This window comes from Metopolophium dirhodum, chromosome 6 (assembly GCF_019925205.1).
Source record: "Metopolophium dirhodum isolate CAU chromosome 6, ASM1992520v1, whole genome shotgun sequence".
Lineage (NCBI taxonomy): Eukaryota > Metazoa > Arthropoda > Insecta > Hemiptera > Aphididae > Metopolophium > Metopolophium dirhodum.
The window spans coordinates 30,304,998-30,330,788 of record NC_083565.1 but is presented as its reverse complement, the minus strand read 5'-3'; the positions used below and the strand labels follow the sequence as shown (position 1 = coordinate 30,330,788).

At 29.3% G+C, this 25,791-nt stretch overlaps 2 protein-coding genes across 2 annotated transcripts; one reads left to right on the top strand and one right to left on the bottom strand.

Moving 5' to 3' along the window:
• The first annotated feature begins 17,771 nt into the window (after positions 1 to 17,771).
• On the top strand, positions 17,772 to 22,968 carry LOC132947671 (uncharacterized). Its single transcript, XM_061017939.1, has 4 exons — positions 17,772 to 18,453; positions 19,955 to 20,208; positions 20,301 to 21,573; positions 22,910 to 22,968. Exons 1-4 carry the CDS (start codon positions 17,772 to 17,774, stop codon positions 22,966 to 22,968), a joined length of 2,268 nt encoding a protein of 755 aa, XP_060873922.1.
• Positions 22,969 to 24,066: 1,098 nt separating this feature from the next.
• LOC132947670 (major centromere autoantigen B-like) lies at positions 24,067 to 24,435 on the bottom strand. The gene has a single exon (XM_061017938.1). It carries the CDS (start codon positions 24,433 to 24,435, stop codon positions 24,067 to 24,069), a length of 369 nt encoding a protein of 122 aa, XP_060873921.1.
• Between the last annotated feature and the right edge of the window lie 1,356 nt (positions 24,436 to 25,791).

Below are 25,791 nucleotides of genomic sequence, written 5' to 3'. Positions count from 1 at the left end.
CGCGTGTCGCCGGAAGAATAAATAATTACGTAAGTTTTGGCCTTCTACTCTGTTGACGCGGTAGACTTAATGTAAATATTTATTGTCAGACAAACTTATATACTCACTTGGCGTAGAGTAGTTTTTAAAATCCAGTTGTTATAGGTGTACAAAAATAAGGATATTATGAAAAATACCTTAAATAATAATACTTTGCCTACAACTGTTAATTTATTGTTATAGTAGAATAATTTTTAAAATTTGAAATCAATGATTAGGCAATGCTTTTATAAGTAGGAATAAGGTAGGTTTTTATACCTACCTAATAAAATAAGAAAATAGGTACATAATGATTAATGTTATTTAATATGATTTGTAAGTACATAGCAGATTATACCTACCACTTGGTGACGATTATTTTTGTCTTATACGTTCTTCGTAATTCCGTTCCGTCACGATAGTTTTAGTTTTCGTTAAATGTGAAACATACATTTTCTACGCATACGGGATACGGGTATTAAACATTTGGGTTTTAAGAGAACACCTCAAACGTACGTTTTATTTTGGGGGTTTTACGGGATATACCTATAGGAAATTTTCTTCAAATTTTCACATTTCACTATTTGATATTATGATATTATATTTGTACCTAGGTTAAGTTTCTGTTTTAGAATCGATCGATAGGTTACCTAGGTATATAACATTCTTTAATTTAAATTCTGGTAGTCGAGTATTGGACAAGTACCTAGTCCGAACAATCCAAACGCTGTCTTACTCGTAGTCGTGTTCTTGTTGATAACTGACTTGTGAATAATTGTAATTTTTGTTAGGTATAAAAATAAAACTAATAAATCCTTGAATACAACATTTAAAAATACAAACTCTGTGTAATAAAAATTAATATTAGGTATTTATTGGTAGGTTTATATAATATCCGTAGACTGTAACGCATAGGTCATTAGAATATTGTAGAACATTTTACTGCATAAGATGCGTGTTATTTCAGTAATGGTATTCGTCAGTGAAAATTTTCAAACTGGGAATAATATTATATCATAAGCAGATTTAAATGTGTGAACGTTTCAGTGCTTCGAAGACTAATTTTCGTAGCAGATTTCGATTCCGTCACGGGGTATGTATTTTCTTATTTCTCAGTAGGTTTTTTTTTTATTATAGTTAATTGATCAGGCGATGTATTGCCCGAAAATTTTCAATATTTGTATTGTAACTATACTGGTATAACACCACTATTCGGGCTATCAATAAAGTCGTGTTTAAAATTAGAAAATTGGTGAGGCATGATATTTTTTTAAGCAATTCTTTCGAGTAGGGAATTCGCTCAATGATATTTAAATATTTTCACCGATAATCAAGTACGATGACTTGTAGGTAACTAGAGACTGAGTGAATAGGAATTAGGAAGTGTGTGATATGGCGAAGATAAGGAAATGGGTCAACAGGATTTCAGAATTTTTGGTGTATGAAAGGGAAAGATGAAAAAGAAATGTAAGGTTAGGGTAGGTAAGTGGAGTGAGAGTAGCAGATATGAGAATAATAAGTAAGGTGTTAAGGTACAAAAGAGGATAGAATAAGAAATTAATTAATTAATGGTAGTGTAGGGTAGTGTACATATTGTAGTGAAAACAAGAGAGAATAGGTTTAGGTGGTTCGGTCACTGTATGATAAGAGATAGTGAGAGTGGCTATAGAAGTTAATTTAACGGAGAAATGATGGGCGAGAAGACTGAAGAAGAGATGGATAGACAGAATACCGATCATATGGAGGTGTGGAATGAGAGTGGCTGAACCTGTATATAGCTGTGAGAGACGGGGGAAGAAAAAGTGTAAAGGTAGAATAGTTATGTTAACAATGCCGAATACGTAGGAAAAGATCTTGAATTGCAAAGGCTATTACTACTAGCTTCAACTAACCATAGGTTTACCTAACTAACCTTCTTATGACTCATTAGGACACTTTGAATAAAAAGATCCTGAGTTGCAGGTTGCGGAACTTAAGTGTTTGATTATCGAGTTGATCCTCTGATTGTTGACACCATGGATAGTCCACGCCTATGTTAAATACATTTGAGGCCGCGTTCCCGGAGGGGAAGGCAATTGAGGCTCCTTTATATTGATAGTCGATACTCGATATGAGTACACTTTATTTGGTCTCAATTATTCCCCTCGAAGGACGAAGACCGCTGATAAGACCATTATGTCCTATCCATATCTTTATTATCTATGATGGAGCCATACCCAGCTCACTCGTGTAAACTTGTTGCTGGTTGGGATGTCAGTGCACTATTTGTTTTCCATCTTTGACCCACGCGTAGCATACCAAATGTACGATTAAGAAAACACTAAAATGATTGTACGTGGGTCGGAGAGAGAAATAAATGGTGCGCTAAAAATCTGACATCCTCTTAAGTGTTAAATATTTGCCTGCATGTATGCACTAAAAACAGGCAAATATATGCACTGAAATATTCAAAAATATTCAAAATAATAAAATATTAAAAAAAAATACTGAATGAAAACATTTTTATTAAATTTTTTTAAAAATAATAAATAATAATTCAAATTGGTTTAAAAAAAAAAAATTCTTTATTTAAACACTTGGTTGGTAGGCAACGAATGAACCGAAAATATAAAAACATTTTAAGAAAATAAGCATAAATACGAAGAAATCATGAAAACAGCTCCATAATTTCTGTTAAAATATTAGGAAAATGTATTAAGTACCGTAAAAGTGCTAAATTTGAGTTATTACTTTAAATATTATATTCATAACAAATTATAATAGAAGGTTAGGTACTGTTATTCCACATACCTATTATAGTTTAATTTAACTACAACATTCTAGTAGAGTCTGATAAAATTTGGTTCCACGACTTTGATCATACAAACTTTAAATACTAAACTAGGGGTCTGAAATTTAGTTTATATAGATCTAAATAATCCAAAACATATAATATTGCTTCAAAATATAAAAATAAAGTGTCTTGTATTGTAGTAGGTAGGTAACTATCAAAAAAAAAAACTAAAAAAAAATCATACTTGAAATCTATGTATAATATACGTATATTGTAATAAACGTTCAAATGTTTACTATAGTACATTATAAAAAATTAACTTAAGTTAATACATTATAACAGGTGTTCAAATAAACATTTCATACCACAAATTTTGTTAATTTACACAGTCTCTTTTCAATTTTAAATTCTTCTTCAAATTATCTACAAAACATAAATGTTTAGTAAATTGGAAGACTTGATTAAGTATTTAATCATTTATCTAAAAGAGATGTGCCGGGTCGCCACATTACTATATCGAGGGGCCATGGTGCAAGTGTCGTCCATAAATATCATAACATTTAATATATTAGAAATACAAACTTAATATTTCACTAACAGTAAATATTATAAAAAAATATTACGAAATATACTATACTCGTATTATATTATGATTGTATTAGTTACAAACTCTTGAATTAAGAGTTATGTTTGAGGATTTAATTAATTTCCTAAAAGGAAATGCCTCAAGGTTGCCTCAGTAAGTTTAGGGACCGTAGTTAAAGTGCCTTCCACCAATAAAGTACCCGAAAAAAAAACGATTAATTCAAATATAGAAGGTACTTATATCATATACTTTTATCAAAGTATGATTGTGTCAGTCACAGTCTTGTGTGAATTATATTGTTTTATGTTTTCCCAATCTAATAATACAAAATACTGAAAATTAATGAAATCACAAATATTAGTACAATAGAGAGACTGTGCATTGATTTACAAATTTGTCTTAAATTTACTTTTTGCATAGAGAATATGAAGGTGGGCTGGGCTCTTAATATCAGAGTATGGGGGACAGGTCTGGGATTTCATATTATCATTAATAGAGAATCGTTAATCGCTTTTATGTGCTTCAAATTGTTTACACGAGTGTGCTGGGTATGGCTCCATCATAGATAATATAGATATAAAATAATGGATAGGACATAATAGTATATGGTAATAGTCTTACCAGCGGTCTTCGAGGGGAACTAAGGTGTCAACAATCTAAGGATCAACTTGATAATCAATCACTTATAAGTTCGGCAACTTTCAACACAGGAACTTTTTATTCAAAGTGTCCTAATGTAATTAGTCATAAGAAGGCTAGTTTGGTAAACTTAAGGTTAGTTGAAGCTATGGTAATGATGGACGACTACAATCACTGGTCGTGAGCTTTGCGATGATCTTTTCCTACTAACTATAAAGGTATTCGATATTGTAAACATAACAATGAAAGAAAATATTTAAATATTATTAATTTGGTTATGTTAGGTTAGGTTAGGATAGGACAGTCAATTAGACGTTAACTAATTATTATAGTTTTTAACACGGTCTTAAAGACTGTCAGCTAGAGTTGTACCAGTAGAGTTATTAAAAACTTAAATACAGCCAACATTAAATAATGATTTTTTTAACACAACAAATTATAAAATGTATTTTAATATATAACAAAATATAATTTTTTTAGGATTTTATAAGGTTATCAATACTTATGAGCTTTTGTAAATAGAAAATGTATAAAATCAATAGTTTTAATTTAATATATAGTATTGTGTTTTATTATTCTACACTGTCAAAGAATTCTCAGGGTTTTCTTTCCACATTTTTTTACATTGTACTAAATCTAATTTTTTTCCGCACATATTTACAAAGACTAAAACAGATATCTGACTATGTTTTTATTTGCATTTAGACTTTATAGTTTGTTATTTAATATTGACTGTAGACCCAGCCAAACACAATATTATTTTAAATTAAACATTATTTTATGTCCTTCATAAATTACAATCACATAATAGAGTCCGTGCAGGACCTTTTTCTGATTTAATTTTTTTGCATCCTTTATAAATAAATTACATTCGTTTTTATACATTTTCTAAAACATATATAACGGCGCCAACACCTCCCTTCAATTTTTTTTTTTTAGTACTGTAACTCTAGTTGAATATTTTGTATTGACTTGAAAATTGATAACTTAGTGCCCCATGAATAATCATTCTTTAATGAACTAAATATTTTGAATAGTTTTTTCTAAATTTTTTTCCGAATTTTTTTTTGTTTTTAAAATCTATTTGCCTGCGGGCGCCAACCCCTCCCTTCAATTTTTCATTTTAGAACTGTAACTCTAGTTGAATATTTTGTATTGACTTGAAAATTGATAACTTAGTGCCCCATGAATAATCATTCTTTAATGATTTAAATATTTTGATTGTTTCTTCTGTTTAAGTTTCGGGACATTTTAGTTTGAACTTTGTAATGTGTATTCATACTGTCAAATTTTTTCCAAATTTTTTTTTTGTTTTTTAAAATCTATTTGCCTGCGGGCGCCAACACCTCTCTTCAATTTTTTTTTTTAGTACTGTAACTAGTTGAATATTTTGTATTGACTTGAAAATTGATAACTTGAAGCCCCATGAATAATCATTCTTTAATGAACTAAATATTTTGAATAATTTTTTCTAAATTTTTTTCCAAATTTTTTTTTTGTTTTCTCAAATCTATTTGCCTCTGGACGCAAACCCCTCCCTTCAATTTTTTTTTTTTAGTACTGTAACTCTAGTTAAATGTTTTGTATTGACTTGAAAATTGATAACTTGGAGCCCCATGAATAATCATTCTTTAATGAACTAAATATTTTGAATAATTTTTTCTAAATTTTTTTCCAAATTTTTTTTTTGTTTTCTAAAATCTATTTGCCTGCGGGCGCCAACGGGAGGTGTTGTTAGTGTGTTTAGTACTGCAACTCTAGTTTTTTCTGTTTAAGATTCTGGGCATATTATTTTGTACTTTGTGATGTGTATTCATACGTTAAATTTTTTGTATTGACTTGAAAATTGATAACTTGGAGCCCCATGAATAATCATTCTTTAATGAACTAAATATTTTGATAGTTTCTTTTGTTTAAGTTTCGGGACATTTTAGTTTGAACTTAGTAATGTGTATTCATACTGTCAAATTTTTTCCTAATTTTTTTTTTGTTAGTACTTTTACTAGTTGAATATTTTGTATTGACTTGAAAATTGATAACTTGGAGCCCTATGAATAATCATTCTTTAATGAACTAAATATTTTGAATAATTTTTTCTAAATTTTTTTCCAAATTTTTTTTTTGTTTTCTAAAATCTATTTGCCTGCGGGCGCCAACACCTCTCTTCAATTTTTTTTTTAGTACTGCAACTAGTTGAATATTTTGTATTGTAGAACTAAATATTTTGAATAGTTTTTTCTGTTTAAGATTCTGGGCATTTTATTTTGTACTTTGTAATGTGTATTCATACGTTAAATTTTTTGTATTGACTTGAAAATTGATAACTTGTTGCCCCATGAATAATCATTCTTTAATGAACTAAATATTTTGATAGTATCTTCTGTTTAAGTTTCGGGACATTTTAGTTTAAACTTTGTAATGTGTATTCATACTGTCAAATTTTTTCCAAATTTTTTTTTTGTTTTCTAAAATCTGTTTGCCTGCGGGCGCCAACACCTCCCTTCAATATTTTTTTTTTTAGTACTGTAACTCTAGTTGAATGTTTTGTATTGACTTGAAAATTGATAACTATTGGAGCCCCATGAATAATCATTCTTTAATGAACTAAATATTTTGATAGTTTTTTCTGTTTAAGATTTAGGGTATTTTAGTTTGAACATCGTAATGTGTGTTTCTACTGTAAATTTTTTTTTTGTATTCTAAAATGCATTTGACGGTGGACACCAACACCTTCCTTCAATTTTTTTTTTAAATTTTAACTCTAGCTAAATTTTTTTAAACATTGACAATCTGGTACCCGTTGAATAAATCTTTAATGAACTAAATATTTTGAATAGATTTTTCTGTTTTTAGATTTGGGGCATTTGAGTTTGAACTTTTTAATGTGTGTTTCTACTGTAAATTTTTTTCCAAATTTTTTTTGTTTTCTTAAATTTCTTTGCCTGCGGGCGCCAACACCTCCCTTCAATTTTTTTTTTTAGAACTTTAACTCTAGTTGAATATTTTGTATTGACTTGAAAATTGATAACTTTGAGCCCCATGAATAATCATTCTTTAATGAACTAAATATTTTGAAAAAATTTTTTTAAATTTTTTTCCAAATTTTTTTTTTGTTTTCTAAAATCTGTTTGCCTGCGGGCGCCAACACCTCCCTTCAATTTTTTTTTTTTAGTACTTTAACTAGTTGAATATTTTGTATTGACTTGAAAATTGATAACTCGGTGCCCTATGAATATTCATTCTTTAATGAACTAAATATTTTGAATAGTGTTTTTTGTTTAAGATTCTGGTTATTTTAGTTTGTACTTTGGAATGTGTATTCCTACAATTATATTTTTTCAAGGAATAATCCTTGTTTAATGAAATAAATATTTTAAATAGTTTTTTCTGTTTAATATTCTGGGCATTTTAGTATGTACTTTGTTATGTGTATTCTTACAATTAAATTTTTTCAAAATTTTTTTTTGGTTTCCTAATACGCATTTGCCTGCGGGTGCCAACACCCTCCTTCAATTTTTTTTTTAGGCTTTAACCTCTAGCCAAATATTTTAAACATTGACAATATAGTACTTCTTGAATAATCCTTGTTTAATGAACTAAATATTTTAAATAGTTTTTTCTGTTTAATATTCTGGTTATTTTAGTTTGTACTTTGTAATGTGTATTCTTACAATAAATTTTTTTCAAAATTTTTTTTTGGTTTCCTAAAAGGCAGTTGCCTTTATAAATATTGAATATTAAATATTGATTTTGAAGTTTTTTTGAATTATTCAATAATTCTTGAATATGGAAATATATATTTTTCATAGAATACCTACATAAATTAATTTTTATATTGGTATCGCCATTCGTATAATTAGTAGGGAATGTTGGTGCAGTTGTTTGGGTTTTTAGTTTTTTAATACATGATATATTTAAAAATGTGTTTAAAATTTAAATTATTCAAAAATTAATTTGGCGGGAAATTTTCTTTTGTCAATCTTAATGGCGATACTTTTTTGAGAATATAAATTTGATTTAAAGGCTTGGCTGCGTTGAATCTTGAAGACTTTAAGTCGATACGACCAATATTGAATGATTTTCGTTTTCGATATAATACGAATTTGAAAAACATATCAAACAATTTAAAAGGCTTGACTGCGTTGTATCTTAAAGACTTCAAGTCGATAAGACTAATATTGATGAAGTTAGGATTTCAAGTATTTTTAAAAAAACTATAAATCTAAAGTTCAATTTTTGGAACTCAGATCACCTATGATAAATTCTCATTAAGTACCTACTTGAGCAAAAGTATTCAAATACTTTTTAATCACTTGAATACGCATATTTTACATTCTTTTCAAAACAGGTATCTGTATTTGAATACTCTTAAAAAGTATTTTTTCTAGTAAGTATTATATTAATTGTTAAACTAACATTCTAATAGATTATAGATTTAAATAATTATTTAACAACTATGTTCCAGAATATAGAATATAATATATAGTGTATTATATATGGATACATTTACCACTTATGTTACACTTTTAAGTTATAATATATTTACAAGACTTATATTTATTTATTTGATTTTTTTGTTTATTATAGTCAACAAATAATTCCTTTTGGATAAATTAGGTATTCACAGAGTTAATTTAAAATTATGTTAATAAATCATAACCATTGTTATTACTTATTTGTTAACTGTTTTCAAAATTTACATTAACAGTAGTAATATTTAAAATAAAATTGTCAAAATTATACTTCATTGTTAATGTAGTCGTTCAACGTCTGTGTTAAAATATTTCCTTATTTATATGAAAAAAACATTATATAGCCATATAGGTAGTATTATTTAAACAATGTTAATTCATCAAAAGTTCATATTATATAATATCCATTTATAACTTAAAATATAAATTTAAAACCATAGTAAGTGCAGTGCTACTCTACCTATGTTGTGTTAAAATAAATTAAATTATTTATCTTGGTAATCACTGTAGCTTAAGAAAATTACAGTTTGTTGTGGCATTGTTCATGTACAAAATGTATCCGAACCACTCATAACACCCTGAAAAAAAGTTCTTAATATGATGTGCCTGATAGTTATTCATATACAATAGTGCAGTGGATGGCAACCTTTTGAAGAAGGTAAAAAGGAAAAAATAACTGTTTAAAACTTTAAAATAATAGAGCATACAAATTACAGTTTTTAATAATATAATAATTATAATATACAAGTATGGAAATTACAACTGCTTTAGGCTTAATTTGATTTTTGTTGTTGGATATTGTTTATTATTTTTTAAATTTCCACATTAAAATTTCTTGTGCTGGCTCGAAGTACATGGTGGAGATTGTCATTAATTAAACGTGAACGGTATGGATTTTTAATTTTTTTCATATGAGAAAAGACCTGTTCACACACGTAAGTGGATCCAAACATACTGAAGTATTTTGCAGCTATATTTTTAATTTTTGAAAATGATGCCGGAAGTTCAACGAAAAAAAGTAAAGGAGATGCTTTGAATGAGTCTTTTAAGATATCTTGTGACTGCAAATCTATTATTTCCATTTGAAGCTCAACCTCAACATCTTCATAATCAATATTAAATGGATTGGCGAGTATTTCAAAAACGCAACGTTTTACTTTACTGAACAGAATAGAAAATTAATATTATAATCCAAATACACTCGTCGTATCTACTCTAGGTATCTTATCGGTAACTGTCAAGGTATATCTACTATTATAAAATATGACTGATAGAAACGTTCAATTATATATTTTATACAATATGATTTTTTTGATATAATATTCGATTAAATGTCGTTGTCGTAGAATGGCTACACACGAATTGCGTCCTGAAATAAAAAATTTGATAAGCGGGTACACGAATTGCGTCCGGCATTATCTAATCTACTGCATGAATTGCGTCCGGTTTTGTTTAAACGTTGCATGAACGATAAACGTACTGTTAAAGCCTATATAATAATTTTAGTTCGATTTCGATCGTGTTGTTGGTGGAAACGTTTGTGTAACATTTATTCTCTGTTAAATAAAACTTAAACTCAAAAACACTATAAAATGACTTCGGTGATTTTAAGCGAAAAAAATAAAACATTATTTAATATTGATGGATACAAATTTCGGTATCATAAAACGTTAAAAAATGATGTTCAACGTTGGAGCTGCTGTAAAAAGACGTGTAAGTCATACATTAAATTAAATAATGAAAATGAGATTATCGAACGTGCAAATGATCATAATCATATTAAAGATTCTGTTGAAGTATTTAATAGACAACAGTTGAGTAATAATTTAAAGCGAAAGGCTGTAGAAGAACTTTACGATAAACCATCAAAACTTATTCATGGAGCTTTATCAAAAGACATTCCAACTTATGATTTAACCTTAATTCGTAATAATATACACCACGCTCGGTCATCGACTATTCCAAAACTTCCAGACAATTTACCTGATTTACACAATGTTTTATTGAATGAAAATATACAGACTAACAGAGATGAAAATTTTTTATTAGTGAATGACAACGAAAATAATATAATCATTTTTTCAACAATTACTAATTTAAATTTTTTAAGTGAAGTTGATACTATATTTGTGGATGGAACTTTTAAAAGTTGCCCAAAACTGTTTACACAATTTTTTACAGTCCATGGCTTGAAAAATAATAATTATATACCACTAGTGTTTTTTTACTTCCTAATAAAAATATAGATACTTATATAAAAGCATTTTCACATCTCAAATCTGAATTTCTAAAAAATAATATACATTTTTCACCTAAAATAATATTTGCCGATTTTGAAAAAGCAATCCACACATCTTTGTTAATCGTGTGGCCATCAGTTCAAATGAAAGGATGCAGGTTTCATTTAGGCCAAAGTTGGTGGAGGAAAATTCAAACGGTTGGTTTAAGTCAAAAATACAAAAAAAATTCAGATATCAATATTTTTTTAAAATATTTTTTTGGTCTCCCATTTTTAAAACCAGATGAAGTAGAGGATTGTTTTACTGACGATATTGTATCCATTTTACCCGAAAATGAAAAAGTACAGCAATTTTCCGATTATATATTAAATACACACATAAAGCCTGATTGTGACTTCCCGCCTTCTATATGGGCAATGTATTCATGTTCTATAATTCGAACTACGAATAGTTGTGAAGCCTTCCACTCCAAGTTTAACAGTATGTTTTACTCAGCACACCCGAATATATTCCAATTTATAGATGTTTTAAAAAATGTACAAAAAGAAACTTATATTAAACAACAAAGTATTCATGTAATTAAAAACAGACGGATGATGGTATGTGAAAAAGAAAATTATTTAAGACAAAATATGGCAAAATATGAAAGTGGCCAATTAACCCGTCTTGATTATATTAAGAAGGTATCATTCAAGTTTTTACCAATTTTTTAATTTTATAATTTTAACTTTTTTTATTTATATAAATTTTTTTTTAACTATTATATTATCATTATATTATTAACCTACACATTTTATTTTACTTACATCTAATTGCATATCAATGATAAAAAAACAATATTTTTAACCTACCGATAGTCGTAATTTGCTATCGACAGTCCTAAGTCTGTATGAAATGGGAAGGAAAATAATGTTTTTACGTTGGGACGCAATTTGGGTAGTTGTTAAATATGGTAGGGACGCAATTCGTGTAGTCGTTAAATATCTTTGGGACGCAATTCATGTGGAAAAGGGATTTCGGGACGCAATTCATGTGAATATAAGCGGGCCACCGGTTGCCGACCACTGGTATAGTGTGTACTGAAAGAATTCAGATTTGTTTGTTTAATTAATATAGTATTAAAACAATTTTGTTAATTTAACACAAGAAATCGATAATATTTTTAATATTTTTTAAAAAAATTAACTTAAATTATAAACTTGCTGTATATTTTATTATGATTGCTTCTAACAGTAATTCAAGAAAGATAATGTGTTTATTGGTGCAAATGTATGTTTTCTTGCCAATTATAAAAATATTGAGTGCTGAGTGGGTATAATATTACATATAAATAATAATGTTTATTTTAGTAACAGTAAAAAACTGTATGAGGGATACATTTTCAATTCAGAATTAAATTAAAAGTGTAAAATTGAATGTTATACCCAAAATACGTATTATAAGATGTAAAAACTAATAGTTATTAGGTTAAGTTGCGTTCGGTTGTATACGACTTAAGCAGTTATTGTATTAATTTATAACTTTTTATTTTTAAGTTAGTATTGCTAACCTGTGGTTATAATTTATAAGCGGTAGTTATGTTTTTAGATATTTTAAATTAAGATTTTTGTTCTACCCCTCACTTTGTTTTTTGGATAGCGCTGGGAGTTTTTGTACACAAACGTCGGGACCTGGTGCACATTTCTGCACAAACGATGCACAAACGTTTGGCACCTTAAAAATTTCAATTTTCCAAAAAGAGGGACCCTCGTGTTAATACCCCTCACTTTATTTTTTGGATAGCGCTGGGAGTTTTTGTGCACAAACGTCGGGACCTGGTGCACATTTCTGCACAAACGATGCACAAACGTTTGGCACATTCAAAAATCCAAATATTCAATGTGGGGGGCTACCGTTTCAATGCCCCCCCCATTTTGTTTTAGGGATAGAGCTTTCAGTTTTTGTGCACAAACGATTGGACTTGGTGCACATTTCTGCACAAACGACGCACAAACGTTTGGCGTGGTCAGAAGTTCAAATTTCGAAAGTGGGGGGGCCATTGAAATGGACCTAGTCATTATGTACGATTAAATTACAAATGCAGTCGTTAAGCTGTTGGTCGGTGAGGTAGCTTGTGTTTAGTGTGTGTACGTGGTTTAGAGACTTTTTTTTTTTTGACGTAAATTTTGCGCGCTGTTTACGGAAGTTTACGTGTTCTATTGGCGATTTCGTTAATAGGTCAGCTGTTGACGGTACCGCCGTTGCGTTCCAAGAATAGCAGAACTGGGTCGACGTACTCGGCGGCGGCAGTTGACGGCTGCAGCGGCTGAAACCGGTTTTGGCCTGCGCGCTGTGCTGTTATCGACGGTAATGTCGCGGGACGAAAAGTAGGTGTTACGGAGGGGTGGTGGTTGTTATATAACTACTTCCCAATCCGTATCACGGTTATGCATGGCTGCGCGGAATTCCCTGTTACGTGTTAGAAATAATTCTTACGTAATGTTCACTGGGAATCCTAAGTTAACCGGCAAACACACTCCTGGCTAAAGTCTTAATATTAACTTAATATAAGCAATCTACCGAGGTATGTGTCAGCGTGAAAAACTCTTACCTTTTCGCTGACTTGAGGCGATGATTCCTCTGCGGGGAGCCAATTTGACGCGGCTACGACGGTGGTGTCGGGTGATCCGCGGTGAGCCGGTCGTTGGTTGGGTGTGTTGGATGGCACACTCGTTCGTTATAAGTTTATAACAAACACAATTAAGGTGGTGGAGGTTTGCGTTTATTTTACCCCGTACGGGATACACGTATATATATATATATATATATATATATATATAACAAAAAAGAATATAAAAAAAAAGAAACAACGGACGGAGGTATGTCTATGACAAAATATATATAGGTATCTTTTGGTGGTCGTGGTACGTGCGCACGGCGCGTGGAAGGCTGTCGAAACGGGGGTTTTACACTAGCGAGTTTACGACGGCCGGTACTCGTTCTACGCGACTCGCCTTCCCATCCCACCTTGTGCCTTTGTGGCGCGGTGGGGGAGTTGGCGTTGTATCGCTGTAGCCCGTAGTGGCGGTTGACGAAAAGTGTAGACTGGTCGCTGCGGTACCTGTACTTTGTACTGGTGGCCGCTGCGTACTGCGTCATGTGTCTCGGACTTTCCGGTTTCCGTACATCGCTGGTGACCTGCGAAAACTTTAGATTTGGCATTGATTGCCACCTAATCTCTGCATCTGTCTCGCCAGCTAAATACGGACGTACGGGGATATTCGGCGTTGATACACAGAGTCAGCGGTCCAACAAACCCTTGGAATCACAATTTTTTGACGATTCCGGTCCGGGTAAGCTGCTGGTGAGGTTGAACTTCAGATTTGGCGTTGATTGCCACCCAATCTCTGTTATACAACACTTAATTTTGGTACAAGGCTTCAGTGGTGGATCCAGGGGGAGGACAAGGGGGCATTTTCCCCCTAACCAATAACTGGAGTTTTCTCCTTTGTTTTACACTATGTTTAGCCAATTTTGAAACCAATTTCGGAACTTGTACTTTTGCCCTTCCCCATGCCCCTCCAAAATTAAGCCCTGGATCCGCCACTGCAAGGCTTGCAAAGCTTATTAGAAAGTACCACGAGTAAATTGTAATTTTTCATTTAAAACTTACCCTGTTTAGTGTTTATTTCAAGGCTTAAAATATCTTATATCTACATTATATGATTTATCACTTTTATAATATACGAAATATAGATTAAATATAGATATAAAGAATATAGATTATAAAACTATTATACACATCGCGTTTCACTCAGAATCTAATATTTTTTTATTAAATTGAATGACATTTTTTAATAATTAGATTAAAACCATTAGTAAATAATTAGGTACCTACATTTTATGCAAATACAATTATTAAGATTATTTTACATTTATATAGGTTATGATAGAAGAGGACGATTCTTGTAATGTAGATAATGATTTGGCAACAATAACAATAAGTGATGAATTATAATTATTACCTATTTCATATGTTTGTTGACGTTATTTCATTCTGATATAAATTAAAAATAATAAGTTAGGTATTTCTAAGTTTCAACTTCAAATTTAATTCAAACTAAAAATTCAAACATAAGGTAATAAAGAAATTATAAATTTATAGCATGTAACTAAAAATAACTTAACAATTAATAGTTAGCAACAATTTTGAATTTCAAATTCTAGTCGGTAATTTTTAAGATTACGACCCCCCCCCCCATGATTTTTATTTTATCATCCCTGATTATAGGCGCCAGAGGTTTTAAACATATAGAGTTAGAATTAAAAATGACTGTGAAGTTCACATGGTAGTCAGTGTGTTAAAAAAGCTTATTACATTTTTCTATTATATGAAAAAAGTATTAACCTTTTTATTTCTATGAATATAATGACCCTAGTAACTAAGAAAAAGAGAACTTGCTATGATTTATAGTAAATTAGGTAATCGAGTAAAAGATTGTAATGGATGTGTTAAATTTAAATTAAAATTCAATGATAAATCATTATACACTACAAAAAAACGATTCTAAGTCGAGTTACCTATATTTCAAAGGATATTTTACTATATATTTTTATTGTTATTAGAAATTTATTTTTCTATTATTGATATGGTAGGTTGAACTAATTTTTAAACTTGAATATCATAGCATTTGTATGATTCCAAAAATATGATGACTGACAAAAATATTCAAAAACACATCATACCAAATGCACAACCAATACATTCATCGATCTGCTCAGAATCTAATATGAAATGAGTAATGAAATATTTATCTTTCTATTTTTATTTTATGAATTTTCTACTTTCAAGGCATTTAGCTAGTATTATATTAAACGGATCACTACCTTTTTTTCCATAATAATTTGGTCCAATATTAATATCACACATTTGAGGACTTTTGATCCACAAAATATTTGTTCTAGGTACTCATAAAGGCCTCATATATAGACCCATAAAGGCTTAAGGTTCTACTAAATTCAGTTGATCAAGACCTATCTAAAGAACTTTCTTTATAGACGTCGTTGCTAGAACAGTACCTGTTTATCTTATTAATTAATTTTTTTATAAATCGTTGTTCATTTTACATTTTGAAAATACAAATTCTTGGTTCTTAACTCACAACACAATTTTTTTTTTTTTCATTTTAGTTTATTGGTGAATTAAGTCCAAATAATAAAAAATGTTTGGTAAAATAGTAAAGACCGTTAAGTAAAGGGAGTTTATTACAGCACAGTTTACGACTGACATCGGATAAATATCAAACTTTTGAAAATATAGGGAGTGTTATAAACTAGCAACTGGGTTAATTGCTTAGCTTATAAGTTGCAGGTAGCAAGACCGTTGGTAGAGGATTTCTTAGGTAGGTTGATAAATAATTAAACTTTGTTGAAAAGTTTAAGTTGTATATTTAAAATTGTTCTTCATAAAACACTCTTAGTCCAAATTGATTAAAATTAAGTCAAAATCGTTATACTGTCTCTCGTGAAGGTGCTCGCATGTACGATGGCAAATCACGTCTAATCTACAGGCCGTTTAAGTCTGGTTGTTTAATGCCTAGTGCTCTCTTACCTTCCCCCTGGTCCATCGATATATCCGCGGACCCCACAGGACGTGATTCAAATTATTATCTATGCATTTGTTGTATATGCATGCACGCGTATGTATGTATGTATATGTATGTATGTATGTATGTATGTATGTATGTATGTACTATGTATATATATGTATGTATGTAATACATATATAGGGATTAATGTGTTGACTCGGGGTAAGACGAGTGTGTGACCGATTCGGTTCTCACGATGGTCTACGTGACCGAAAGGGCTGGGTCAGCACATTCTTAGAGGCCTGGACGGACCGTTGCGGCGGGCCTCGCCCGGCGGACGGCAGTCGTGTAAGGTCGAAAGAGTGAGTAACACCCGTGTTACTGGTCAGAGCATCTTTTATAGTTTATTACAGAGCCTCATATGGTTTTAATCAGAACCTCTCTCAGTGTCAGTATTTATATAGATTCATTACATTAATTATATATACATTAATTCTTTTGTGTTTAATTGAAATATTTAGTATTAATATCAACTTATAAAAGCATTATATACATTATTACAACAAGTGTCTAATTTAATAAATTGGTAATCTTAGTATACGTAATCTACGTGTTGCTTATTTAACACCAATACCTACGGTTTAACGTCATTCGACGGTGGATCACACTTCACATTCCTAGGCCTGTCTATTCTAAGAATCGTATCCCATTATCATATTTACAATATATGGTATACGCCTTCCATTAATATTTAGATACTATACATTATATATAAATTATAAATAAAAATTATATATTATATTCACATGACTATGATATTGTTCATATTTCTACTGTAGGCTTTTTTATATAGTTGTTCAGAAATGCGTACTATGGTTTAACTAATGTATTCTAAATATTAATTATGTGTGCTCGGCCATCTAGTCGTAGATCGTCACCACCAAGGCATTCTCGTTGTATATCTACAGCGTATTTTAATAAGATTAATGGCACTGATTTAAATTACATACTATTCTTTATCTAACATTTATGTTATCTAATATACATTAAGGCGAAACGATCACAATAATATAGTATGTTTATTATTGGGTTCGTTACAGGAGGAACCTAATTAAAATTTAAAAATCATAGAACGGTTGGTTATCAACCCTGTATACAAATTACAAAACGAAAATTTCATAATAATATGAATTAAATAATAATACACTCATAGTGGTCATATGACATGGAAAATATAATGATGGTAACAATAGTAATTTGTTCTCTTCACAAAGTGGTATAATAATATTTATAATACCACTACAGTGGTATAATAATATTAATAGTTATCGATTGTTCGTTGGCCTGTACGGTCGTTTTTGCGTCTTCGTCGTTCTCTTATCTGTGTTTTTACGCATTGTATTTAATTAACGTGTTTAAGTCTGTAATATTAGTACGATTTTATCGACATTTCGTTATCGACATTTCGTTATTACAATGCTATGTTTAGTGTGTAATGATGAAATCTACGACGGTGATGAAATTAAATGTAAAAACTGTAAAGACTACTTACACTTCTCATGTGCTAGTTTTAGAGAAACGGCATTTAGGAAATTAACACATGAAGCCAAACTAAAATTTTCATGCGCAAAATGTAAAGTTAATGTGGGTCTTACTAGCAATACTAAATCTAAAAATGAAGACGTTTTTGTTGGATCAAACGAGACTCTGTCGGATTTGACTAATTCTGTTAAATTTATGAGTGCTAAATTTGATGATTTTAGTAAGCAGCTGAATGAAGTGCTACATAAAATTAAAGAACTTAAAGAAGAGAATAATGTGTTAAAGGAAAATAATATTAAGTTGAACTCTGATATCTACAAACTATCCAAGCGACTAAATCTACTTGAACAGAAATCAATCTTAAATCATGTTGAGATAATTGGTGTACCAGATTTGAAAAATGAAAACTGCGAAAAAGTAGTTGAAAATATTGCAGCTGTAATGGGTCAACCAGTGACAGTAATCAAGGCTTTCAGTATAAGATCAAAAATACCTAATAAACCGATGAAGATCATAGCTGAACTCTCATCAACGCATCAGAAAAAAACCCTCATGGAGTCCGCAAAAAAGAAAAAAGTAAAGGCATGTAGTATTAATGAAAGCTGGGGAAATGGAGGTATTTTTGTTAATAATTATCTTACACAATATAATAGTAATCTATTTTTTAAATGTAGAATGTTTGCTAAAGAAAATAACTTTAAGTTTGTCTGGTATAATGACTGTAAAATTTTTATCAAAAAAAGTGAAACCTCGAAAGCCACTATTATATACGACGAGACTGACTTGTCAACAATTAAATTATAATATATAAGAATAATAATAATAATTTATAGTTCCTAAATCATATATATTAATATATTTTCTTTTTTTTCTTTTAGTTATGCTAATGTTTAATTCTAATTTATTAAATCGTTTTCTAGATTATAAAACGCAATATTTTAATTCTATATCTGAATTCATATGTAAATTCAATCTATTTCATAATACAACTCTAAATGTACTAAACTGCAATATTAGAAGTGTAAGGCATAATTTTGATGAATTTTTGTTATTTTTGGAAAATGATATACATAGTAAAAACTTAGATTTAATTATTTTAACTGAAACCTGGCATGATGTTAATTTTTGTAATTATTCTATACAAGGGTATAATATGTACTTTTCTAAACTTAAAAGAAACCAGAATGATGGTGTTATAATCTTTGTTAAAACTCATTTATGTACTGATATTTTTGAATACGAATACATAGAGGCTAATATTATGAAAGTCGCGTTTAAGTTATGTAATGTATTTTTTAGGGTTTATTGTATATATAGATCTCCCTCTGGTGATAAGAACAAATTTTTGACCATTATTAATAGTATTCTGTCTAAAGATGAGTGTATAAATGGACATGTTATAATAATTGGTGATATCAATCTAAATATTATTGGCTCTGATTGTGATGAAAATGAATACCTTGATACTATATCTGAAAAAGGTTTTAGGTCACTAATTAATGTTTATACTAGAACCCCAATTGGCCAAAGACACTCATGCTTGGATCATATTTTTATTAAATCGGGAAATGCATTGAACTCCAAAATAAAAGCAGGTGTTATTCAGACAAATATTACCGATCACTTCTCCACGGTTTTGGCAATTGAAATTAGTAAAGAAAAGAGTGTCTTTAATTGCAATGTTAAGACAATCAACTATAATGATCTGGAAAAGTTATTTAAAAATGAATGTTGGGCGGATATTTTTAACTGCAATGATGTTAATAGTTGTATGGATATTTTCCTAGACAAAATTAATACTTTTGTCAAAATGTCAACAACAAAAAAAGTTTTCAACTCTAAAAATAATAGGATTAGAGAATGGATGACAGCTGGTCTTCTTTGCTCGGTGCACTTTAAACAAAAATTATCTTTAAAAGTTAGAAAATATCCAAATAATGTTAGACTTGCTATATATTATAATAAATACAAAAATAAATTAACATCTATTATACGAGCTGCAAAGATAAATTATTATAAAAACAAATTTCAGAAGTTCTCGTTTAGTCCAAAACTAACTTGGAAGGTAATTAATGAGATATTAAATAAGAATAATAATAAGAATGATGATGTTAAAGTTATTAAAATAGATGATTACACTCTTGATGTCAAAAATGAGCCTCTAAATATTGCAAATACATTTAACAATTTCTTTATAAATATTGGCAACAATCTAGCCTGTAATATTGAGGAGTCAACATTTAAGTTCGAGGAGAACATTACTCCTATATCATTTAACAGTACATTTAATGAAAACATTAAAGAATCTGATGTTCGAGTAATGATAAATAAACTTAAAGATGATACTGCTGTGGGTTTTGATGGTATCTCGGTAAAGATTTTAAAACTTGTAATAGACAGTATTATAAGCCCTCTGACATATATATATATAACTTAAGTATTAAAAATGGTATTTTTCCCGAGAAACTTAAATTAGCTATAATTAAACCAATATATAAAAATGGGGATAAAACGTGCATAAACAATTATAGACCAATTTCCATGCTTAGCAATTTTTCGAAAATTCTAGAGAAAATCGTTAAAAACAGGCTCATAACATTTTTAGAAAAACATGAACTCCTTTCGAAACAGCAGTTTGGTTTTAGACCCGGTTTGGGAACGGAGAATGCTTTATATAGTGCAACACACTTTATAAAAAACGCTCTAGACAACAGTAAGAAAGTAATCGCGATTTTTCTTGATTTGTCCAAAGCCTTTGATACTGTTAATCATAAAAAATTAATAAATATTTTACCTAATTTTGGTATCACTGTAACAAGCTTAATTTGGTTCACAAGCTACTTGGAAAACAGAAAGCAAACTGTTCGTATTAATGGTATTACAGGTGATGATCTATTTATAAACTGCGGTGTTCCTCAAGGAAGTGTCTTAGGTCCACTCTTATTTATTTTGTACATAAATCATATGTGTAATTTGGACATTGATGGAAGAATAGTTACATATGCAGATGACACCTGCTTACTCTATTGTGGAGACTCTTGGAGCGATGTTAGTACCAAAGCAACTCGAGAATCCAAAATTGTTGTGGAATTTTTAAAACTTAGGAGTCTATCTATCAATTTCAAAAAAACTATGTTTATGAACTTTTCGATAAATGATGTTAAAGATAATTTTGATGAACTTACGTTACATTTCTGTGATAATGGAACTTTGTGTAATGGCACAGTCTGTCAAAAAATATTTAGAGTATCTAGTACCCGATATCTAGGTTTAACGTTTGACAATCACCTTAGATGGAATCTTCATGTGAATAACATAGTTATGCGTCTACGAAGTTTAAATTACAGTTTTTATAAGCTACGTAAAATTATATCCGTTCATGTCATGCGAATTGTATACTTAGCTCTATATCAAGCAATATTTCAGTATGGATTGTTAATCTGGGGAGGGCTCTCGGATAACGCTCTAAAACCTTTACTGCTTCATCAACGACAGATAGTGCGTGTATGTTTACAAAAAACAAACTATGTTGGTTCAACTGGTCTTAATTTTAAAGAGTTCAATGTATTACCAGTTAACTTTGTTTTCAAAAAAATGGCTATTATGTGGGTGATCAAACACTTAGATCAATGGGTAGAAAAAAATGAAATTAGTAACAAAAGAGCTTTTCGATCTTTTGATGCTAAAACATCTCTTTGTAAAAAATCAGTTGGTCAAAAATTTGTTGATTATCTAGGTCCTATATATTACAATTCTATGCCTTTCTCTATAAAGAAGAATGTTAATATTAATTACAAATATCATAACGCTAAAAAATTAATTAATGATTGGCTACATGCATCTCTAAATGAAACTTAGATTAACCTTATTGTATTATATTTTATTTATCTCTTTTTGTATTGTATAATTACGCAATAATAGTGTTTTAGTTTTTCCTTTTTTTAGTTTTTAAGCATGATATGTATCAATTTATAACTCTCTATCTTCGCCACAAGCCTAGCTTACTGAAGATAGATAATTCAAATGTACAATTAATGTAAAACTGTATATTTGTTTATTTAAATAAAAAAAAAAAAAAAAAAAAATATTAAGGTATTCATATTTATTGTATTGTGGTTTATTCAGTGATGGAAATCAAAATCAAAATATTCAATTTTAATTTCAATTCACTTATAAATACATATTTGCTTTTTTTGATTTCAATTAAAAAAAAAACATATTAATATTATAATTTAACTATTTATTTACTATTTCACGTGGTCGATTTAATTTATTGTATAAAGATTTTTTATTAGATTTTAAACGTACTTTTTTCGATTAAAAATATAAATTTTACATTTTAACGATTTAAATTTTGATTTCTAACTACAAGAAACCACGACGATTATTATTTTGGTATAAATTATCGATTTAAATTGTTTTCGATTTCAATTCGACATTTGGATACCATTTAAAAAAAATTTATATCACTTGATTTTTAATGATTTTTATCGATATTCAAATCGGATTTTGAAATAACTATAATTCAAGCCAAGGAACTGATTAATTAATACTTTTTGGTGGAATATTTTATAAAGGAATCTATATTTCAATAAACATTTTTATGATTTAAGTCAACTTGACGGGCATAATATATTGTAGACGTTAACCAAAATTGGAATATATGGGAATCACAATGTCCACTATTTTCCCACTATTATTTAGTGACATATTTTAGAAGCAGATTTAGCTATACTAATTGAGCCGTTTACACAATACTCGATGGATATGTTATCAAAGTTAAATGGTAAAATATGTAAATAAATAGTTATATTTGACGTCGTCCGACGTAGGTACAAAATCAGTTACTCGAATCACCTTTCAGAGCTATGGTCACGCCACCCCGCCAGTGTGCTCTGCACACTATGCCACTGATGTATAAAAGCTTCGTTCCGGCATAACGCAATTTTCGTGCAAATATAATATTCTGTGAGTATATAGCTGACGAGAAACAAAATTTCTTTGATCTTTATATTAATTTAAATTGTTCGTGTTTTCTATTTTTAATTTAATTTTTTTTTGTCTACTTGCAGTTTTCACTTTACACCTCAAAAAACCAACCAAAAACCAAAAATGGGCGCTGAAAAAGTAACCATGAACATCGTCGTCGTATATAAATTAAACCAGTATAACAATTGTTTTTTTATCGCGTAAATCATTAAAATATATACAATTTTTTGATAAGCACTTATATAAGTTTGTTGAACATTTTATTGTTTAACTATTCATAATATTTAATTACGATTGTTTTGATATAAATAAACTATTTATATAATTTTTAATCATAACTTACTAAACACATATTTTAATTCTTTGATAAAAGCCTTAAAAATCTATTTTCTCTACCTGTTAATATAGTACTAATATTGACTAAAAAAATGTCAAATATTTTTGCACATAATATTCATAATAAGCTGTAATCGTAGTAAAGTATTTTGTTACATAAATGTATTTCATTACTTTTATAGTATTACTTAATAATTTTTTTAATTAAGAATTTGGAAGTATTTAAAATGTAAATACAGCTATCCAAGATCATGATTTTAATCAAAACATTTGCAAATAAAAAAACTATGATTATTATAACTCTGCAAGGGATGTCCCCATACATTTGTATTACAAGAGGCCCGCTGGATTATTTTGCTACTGGCAAAAGAAGTTCTAGTTACACCACTGGTACCTACTTATATTATATTATGACATTATGGTTAAAAATGTATGGAAAAAAAGTAACTAAGTTAGTTGCAAAATAAATTAAAGGTAAAACATTTTATTATTTTAACGTTTATACTTTATTATTTATGTTAAAAAATATAAAACGTGGAAGCATACGTAATCATAGAGCCAAATCTTTACGAGTCACAGACGCTGTTAATTTATGTTTTTTTATGTTGTAAACTGCTATTAAATAGTAATATTTGTATTATACAGTGAAACCTCTGAATAGCGGACACTCTTGGTCACCAACATTTTGTCCGTTATTCGGAGGTGTCCGTTATTCAGAGGGGATAAATTTTTGAAATTTATTTGTATAATAATGTACTATGTATGTACATATATGTAATGTTTTTACTTATTATTTATTGTAAGTTATTACATTTTTATATTTTTACAAATTACATATTATTATTTAAAGTATATTTTTACAATCAAAATCAAAAATTATTATTTATTATTTATTATTACATTTTTAGATTTTTGAAGCTTTAAAGTCGTTTAATCCGTGAACTTCAGCAAGTTGTTTAGCCTTTTCTTGTACTGTTGGTTCGGAAACTGGTAAATTTTTTTCTCGAGTTTTGCTAAACCAGACCAAAAGTTCTTTATCAATCACACTGCCTTCACATTTTCTTAGTTTCGTTAATTTTCGTTCTTCATTTCCATTTTCAACCCACGCTTTATAAATTTCTTCTGTGTTAGAAACAATATCTGCGATCTGTGTTTTTCCAACTTGAAACTTTTCTGCGAGTGCACGAATTCCTACGTTTCCGTTGTTTTTACGGTAATCTAAAATGTCAATTTTTTCGCGAAGCGACAACCGCTTTTGTTTTAACGTAGTCATCGCGTCGAAAACCGTCACTAACTAACATAATTTTGTCATAACACATAATCGCTTCACCGATAACCGAATTTGTCATAATCGTATCGTCTCATAACGAGTATGTTATCGTAATTATGTTACATTATTACAAGAGCGCATACGAATGTGAATACGTATAACAGATAGGCATATTACAGATTGTATTTTCAAATAATGATTAGGAATTTACCATTGTTTTAAAAATTCCCTAATAAAATAATGTCCGTTATTCGGAGAGTCCGCTATTTGGAGGTTTTCCTATTGAAAAGTAGTGAAAATGTCCCCGTTCCCCAAAAAACGTCCGCTATTGGGAGGTGTCCGCTATTGAGAGGTGTCCGTTTGTGGAGGTTTCACTGTATTAAGATATTAAAGATGTAATACAAAATAAATCATTAAATATTGATAAGAACAAAAGTTATTCCATTTGTCAGGTCTTCCTGTACACCCTATGGCCTATGTTGTACACAATTATACATTTTACGTACAATACGCATTTGACTAATATGAACGAATTAACGTTACGTACAAAAAAATGGTATATTATAGACGGTCATCAATATAAAATTATAAGGTGGGTTACATCTTAAGATGTTTAATTTATTATTAATATAGGTCAGGCCAGAGAAGCAAGATCACTGTGGCTACTGCAGTAATATATCGCATTAACCTCAGGCACGTTGTCAATAAGTACGCGAGAAGCGATGATCGTACTGTAAGCCTGGGCAAGTTAATGATAATATTTTTTAATTGAGTTAAGTTAAGTTGTTTGAAAATGTTTTAATAAATTTAAAGTTAATAGTTAGGTGTCGTAATTTTTTTTTCAACTCAGTTAAGTTAATAGTTTTATATAAATAATAATATAATATTATATAATAATATTTATCTATTTTATAATTATGACATACATAATATTATAATGAAGGTGTTAAGCTGTTTAGCTATACAACCATATTACCATTATGGCATTAAGTGCTTTATGTTATACGTACTACCTTACATTATTAACATTTAAATTAAGTATTAAAAGTATAGGTATATCATAATATTGAAAATAAGTTTTTATATCAAATATTTGGTACCTATACTCCCATTTTGCAAATGTGAGCAAAAATTAACTTTAGTTAGGTAGTTAAGTTAAGTCAAGTCAACATTTAGAAAACTATAAGTTAAGATTTAATAATCATTATACTTCACTCATAAGTTTTAAGTTAACACCTGAAAAAATATGAATTTAACTCAGCTATATAATTACTTTTTAATTTAGCTTTAAGTGAAAGTATTTTGATTAGCGTAGTACCCACCTTTAGCGATGTATACAAAATACGCAATTTCATTGTA